The following is a 6,000-nucleotide window of genomic DNA, read 5'->3' on the forward strand; positions in this document are numbered from 1 at the left end:
AAAAAATTTGTGTATAAATAAATAAATATATTTTTCTTTTTTTTTTAATAATTACATTTTTGGAATTAACTTAGTAAAAAGTTATGCATGAACCCCTCCTATATGGTTATTATACTAAAGAAAGCTAACTTTCTTCCTCATATTCTTCTAATGTTAATTTAGAGACAAATCAAGTAAAATTTCACTTAGAGCCATAAATGGTTTTTGATTTTCATTTGAAAACCACATCCAATGCGAAATGAGATCTTTTTTTTTTTTTTGGTCTTGGAGAATTGGTCAAAGTGGAAAGGTTGAAGTGAGAGATTGTGACCTTTATCTGTTGGGGTTGATTTTTGGAGTAAGTAGCGTCCAAGTGAAAGAGATTAGAATATTGATCTTATGAAGGCATATCTGAACATTATCAATGACGGCTATATTCCAAAGGCTCCATAATATTACTCTAGCCAGTATTGGACAAATGACACACCTGAAATTGATGGATCCAAAAAGAAAGAAAGGAAGAAAGAATCGACCGTGAAGTACTTGAAACTTTTAGCACTGATCTCACACACACTCTCTCTTTCCCCCTCCTATTTAATTACATATTTTTGTGGAGAATTACAATTTTTTGAGCTATAATGAATAATTCCAGGTATTTATCACGAATTTGGTTATATATGGCAGATCGCTCTAGTAACAAAAGTTACTCTATTTGTATACCTTTATTTAGTGTATAAGATCAGTGATTGAATATGACTCAACTGTCTCTTGAATCACTGATATACTACATGGATATCTTCAACCCTCGTGGAAGCTGAAATTATATTGTACCAGTCTAGCATGATATTAGCAGTCTAGCGTACAAACTCCAATCATGGAATTGATTTAGCCGCAATATTGTGAAGTTCCATCAGCAAGATGAAGAGTGCAGCCTTTTGGGGCCAAGCAACAATTGATGCAGCTGGGGTACTGCTTCGTTCCCGAGTTACCGCAGGTCATTTACTCAACATCTAAGCAATATTGTGGGCAGGCCTCAACCTCCACATTTGCTCCCAGAAGAATCATTCCTGTTTCCCATAACCAAATCACATTATTTATATATATCATCCTTGTAATAGATGAAAAATGCTGGAACTTGTTTAGATGGGATGAATACACCTTTTTTTTATATTTTTTTTTACATTGCCCCCACAGTTTAATTAACTCGTATGTAAAAGAATAGAATTGTACATACCGCACAAAAGAATAGCCATTACACCATTCATCCTGTTGATTGCCATGATTCCTTGTCTTCCAAAACCTTGCTTTGATTTGAAACTGCTTAGGCTTATGCCCATGTATTTATAGGGACTGAAGAAGAGTAAGCAGTGAGAGTCGTGCCTGAATTGCTATTAGGTGCTATTTTTTCTTAAGCCACGTTTGTTGACTAGACTAACTTTTTTCTACTTTGGCAACTGCACTCAATTTGTTGAAGTCAATAGTATCAGTTATTCATAATGCAACGTAGTTTGGTTCTCCCTTCTCTATGGAATAGGATAGATAGATGTTATTGATTGACAAACTCCCTTCTCTATAGAATAGGATAGATAGATGTTATTGATTGACCAAAAAAAAAAAAAAAAAACATTTTGATGGGAGTAACGTTGTATTGTGCTGCCCAACTGTGCTTGTTACCCCCTTCCATGCTATGGCAAGTCTTCGTATATTTGCCATACCTAAAGACAACTAAGAAAGCCACATTAGTAAAAATATAATCTACAAATCTACAAAAAAGCAAGTTAGAACATAATTGGATTTATGGCTATACAAAATCTTAAAACTGTTCTATATTTGATCTAAGACAAACTAATTGAGGAAGTTTATTGGGGGAAGGATGGGTTGGGTAGTATGAAAAGAAAAAGTGTAAGTGAGAGATTTTGGATTTGAGACCCTCACTTACTTTAAAAAAATAAAAAGAGCTAGTAAAAAAAAAAGAGGGAGTTTATTAAAACCATTGAATCTGGGACAATTATAAGTTGGTGCAAATCTTCTAAAGCAGAATATTCTACTTAAAATCGTAGAATTTGATGCTATCAATTTTGTACGATAGCAGCTTAGGATAGTAAGATATGCTACCGTTCGATTTTGGAATCCTAATTAACGAACCAAGAATCAAACTGTAACTACAATTTTCTAGAAAACCGAATTTTTTTTCCCTTAGTGGGTGTTCAAATTATAAGGCTAATGCTCAATTGCTTGCTTGAAGCTACAGCCTATGTTTCTTCAAAAACAAAATCATGAAATATCAAAATTTAAAGTCTAAACCATACCTTAGTCATCTAGTCAGGTTAGTAGAAAATAACTATATATATCTTGGCATCACCGAAAAGGGAAAAAAAAGGTATAAGAAACAAAGTCATAATTGCTTCTACTTTATATTTTTTCCCAACAAATTTTGAAGAGGAAACAAATGAAATCTTTTTTCAGGATTAATAAAGAACAATAATGAGATAGGAAAAAAGAAAGGCAAAAACAAAGTTCATATTTTAAAGAAAAAAATACCCCAAACGCTTGAACGCCCAATGCTTTAAACACTCAGCATACACTCCCTAGTATGAGGTGAACACCTAACAATACTTATGCCCCATTCAATTGCCCTAGGTGATTTGAGGCTTGCTCGACCCCAAGACTTGCCTGGAATTCGCCTTTGAAAACACTGTTTCAATGAGAAGGTTTTTACTGATTTCTTGTCATCCTTAGTATATTGGTTAAAACCGTGTTCTTGGGCAAACAGTTTTGTGATTGTTATTGACGAGTGCGGGGTATGCATATAAAAATTAAACTCATTCAACAATCAAGTTTTATATTTATAAATTTTTAAGTACCTCACATGCGATTTTTTGCAAGTGTACAAATTGAGATTGAATATAGGGTATTAAGGGTTGAATCCAAAAGAAAAATTGTCCAATTACCGATGGTTTTTTAAACTCCTTTACTATTTAAACTATCACAAATGCAAGAGAATAAACCTACACTATAAACATCAAATAAAAGTAATAAAAATAACAATAGAAATCTCCTAGAGGTGTGAAATTCCTTTCTACTCTTGCAAATGAAATTATCGGTTAAGTGAATGCTATTATCTTGGTTAGTTATGGCGTAATTTCCTAATGTATTGATAGAGTGCATTTAGATGGTATATTTGTCTATATTTTTCCTTTTTATTTATACCAAATATCGCTTTACTTGGTTGATTTTACTCAAAATTGGTATTTGGTGTTTCTTTCAGGGATTGGAATGGAAAGTGCTTAAAATTAGGAATTTCTAGTGATTTGCACATGGGCTAGAAGATTGGGAAAAAGTTTAGGCAGTTTCCTAGTTCAAATCAAATTCCAAAACAATTGACTGCGGATGGAGATTTCCTACCTTTTGGGCAGTTCACGTCATCCTCAAGAAAAAGGATAGGTTGAAGAAGTTGACTTGTAATAGGAAACCATCCCTTGAGATTAGTTAATTTATTTCTAGAAAATAGGGATTGAGGGGACATCTTTCTTCTTCTTTCACGGGAGGCAAAAAGAGCATTGTACTTGGTCTTGACTTTTTTGTTCCTTTGGCCGACTTTTGGAGAAACAAGAGGACAATTGCTTTTGTTTTCATTTTTTCTTTTTCTTGACCGATTTTGGGAGACAACAATTGTAAGCTTCGAATAGCTTTTCCGCATCGCATGGCTTGTTCTCGATCAATGGAGAACTAACTTCTTATTTCTAGCCAAGGGGACAACTGAAGATTTGGTTTAATAATAACTGTGAGATCTAAATTATTTTAATTGCTTCCGTCATTTATTGGTATTTGTATATTTTCTGTTTTCAATGGTTATAACTATTGTGTATGATTGAATAGTTACGCAATATTTAATTATTCACATAATCTATTAGCTAATTGGGAGTAGTTGAATCCTTAATTGTTCTATTGCTCTCATCCCAGTAGCAACTGGCATAATTGGATTTATGTCAGGGAAACGTACAATCTAATTTAAATAAACTCTCGTAGCGTGTTTATTGATTAGAGTAGCATTTCTCTAGTTTCTAATGCAATTGAAAATTTAAATCCTACGGTCGTACCTAGGGTTATTTCTAAATTAGGGAAATAATCAATGGTCGTACCTTGACTATCGAAATAGTAAGGAGAGACTGACTGTCAGATCGTATCGGCAGTTAAAAACTTGCTTATTAATGAATGTTGGGATTATATTTGAATAAATGATCAGTTGCATGAACCATCTCTGAAGTGTAACCCTGGCTAGAGTTTTTCCAATTATTTCTCTCAATTAATTAATTTTCGCAATTAGTTTATTTAGTTAACAATTCATTAGCATTTAATTCTCAAACCCCCTATTTGTCTTGACTTAAAAAGAAACGAACTTTCCCCCAGTTCCTGAGAAGATGACCTTACTTGTCACTGTCTACTAGTTAGTAAATTTTGTCAGTTGATTAATTCTGGTATATCGAATTAAGCAAACTCTTCGGAATTAGGGTGAATCAAGTAGCCTATTGCACATCCAGAGTCCCTACTCCAATATCTGGAATTGATTGTTAACTAATTTTGGCAGTAGTTAGGTTTTTATTATTGTACAGACTCGACACTTGTCGATTTTTGGTGCCGTTGCCGGGAACTGGTGCTTGAATTATTTTTTTATTTTTGAATTCATTTTATTTTTGACATTTTTGCTTGTTTATGTCTCGTTCTTCTCGCACAGGTAAATTCATATACGACCCTGAAGTTGAGAAGGCAGCATGTAGGCGAAGACAAGAGACCAAGAAATGCAAAGAGGGACAGTCATCTATTGCAAACGATTCTGAAGAAGACGAAATTAGCATGGCCAACAACCAAACACTAAGGGAGTTGGCTGCCCCGAAATTGACCCACCAGCCTTTGTGCATTACATTCCCAACTCTGGCTGAAAATACTTCATTCGAGCTAAAATCAGGGTTAATTCACCTCTTACCCTCATTCCATGGCCTTTCTAGTGAGGAACCCCATGAATACATCCAGGAGTTTGAAGTGGTATGTTCTAGTATGAAACCTCTTGTGGTTACTGAAGAGCAAATTAAACTTAGAGCATTCTCTTTCTCTCTTAAGGATGCAGCGAAAGATTGGCTATACTACCTGCCCGCAGGTAGTATCACGATATGGGCACAGTTGAAAAAGAAATTTTTAGAAAAATTCTTTCCTGCATCCCGGGCTATAAGTCTGAGGAAAGAGATATGCAGCATCAAGCAATACCTCGAGAAGTCTTTATATGATTATTGGGAAAGATTCAATAAGTTGTGCACTAGATGCCCGCAGCATCAAATTAGTGAACAACTATTGATCCGGTATTTCTATGAGGGGCTGCAGTCATCTGACAGAAGTATTATCGACGCTGCGAGTGGAGGAGCACTAGCAAATAAGATACCGAGAGAAGCATGTGAGCTTATTGAAGTAATGGCAGAAAATTCTCAACAATTTGGATTCCGTGAGAGTAACCCTACCCGTAGGGTCAACGAGGTGGAGACGTCGTCATCCATTCAGCAACAGCTGTCGGAGTTGACATCTTTTGTTCTGCAACTAGCCGTGGGGAATGTGCAGCGAGCGAGGGTCTGTGAAATTTGTACAAATGTGGACCACACCACAGACGCATGTCCCATTTTACAAGAAGATGGAGCTGAACAAATAAATATAGCTGGAGGCGTGCCTGCACCCCGTAGGCAGTATGACCCGTACTCAAGCACGTACAATCTTGGTTGGAGAGTGTCGCGCCCCACTTTTCGATTGTGAATGTGTGATGATGTGTGGTGTGTAATGTGTGAACGTGTGTAAATGAAACGTAAAAGGCCATGGGACTTGAGAAAGCGACGTTTTGGCCAAACAAAGTTCAAAAGGGGGTTTTTAATGAAAAATGGAGTCGCCACTTGGTATAGAGTTAGGGTGTACCAAGTCACCCAAAAAAGAAATTTTCTAAAGGAAAGATAGAAAGAAACCCCTTTTGAACGACTCCTAGTC

The 6,000-nt window shown here is 35.6% G+C and overlaps 1 protein-coding gene and 1 long non-coding RNA gene across 2 annotated transcripts; one reads left to right on the top strand and one right to left on the bottom strand.

The window, feature by feature from the left end:
- Nucleotides 1-673: 673 nt before the first annotated feature.
- LOC113750104 lies at nt 674-1,284 on the bottom strand. Its single transcript, XR_003464629.1, has 2 exons — nt 1,214-1,284; nt 674-1,046 (listed from the first exon to the last, which is right to left on the bottom strand). It is a non-coding gene; the product is annotated as an uncharacterized LOC113750104 (long non-coding RNA).
- Nucleotides 1,285-4,692: 3,408 nt separating this feature from the next.
- Nucleotides 4,693-5,775, top strand: LOC113750449. Its single transcript, XM_027294421.1, has one exon. The coding sequence runs from the start codon at nt 4,693-4,695 to the stop codon at nt 5,773-5,775; it is 1,083 nt and encodes a 360-aa protein (XP_027150222.1).
- Nucleotides 5,776-6,000: the final 225 nt, after the last annotated feature.

This window comes from Coffea eugenioides, chromosome 10 (genome assembly GCF_003713205.1).
Source record: "Coffea eugenioides isolate CCC68of chromosome 10, Ceug_1.0, whole genome shotgun sequence".
Lineage (NCBI taxonomy): Eukaryota > Viridiplantae > Streptophyta > Magnoliopsida > Gentianales > Rubiaceae > Coffea > Coffea eugenioides.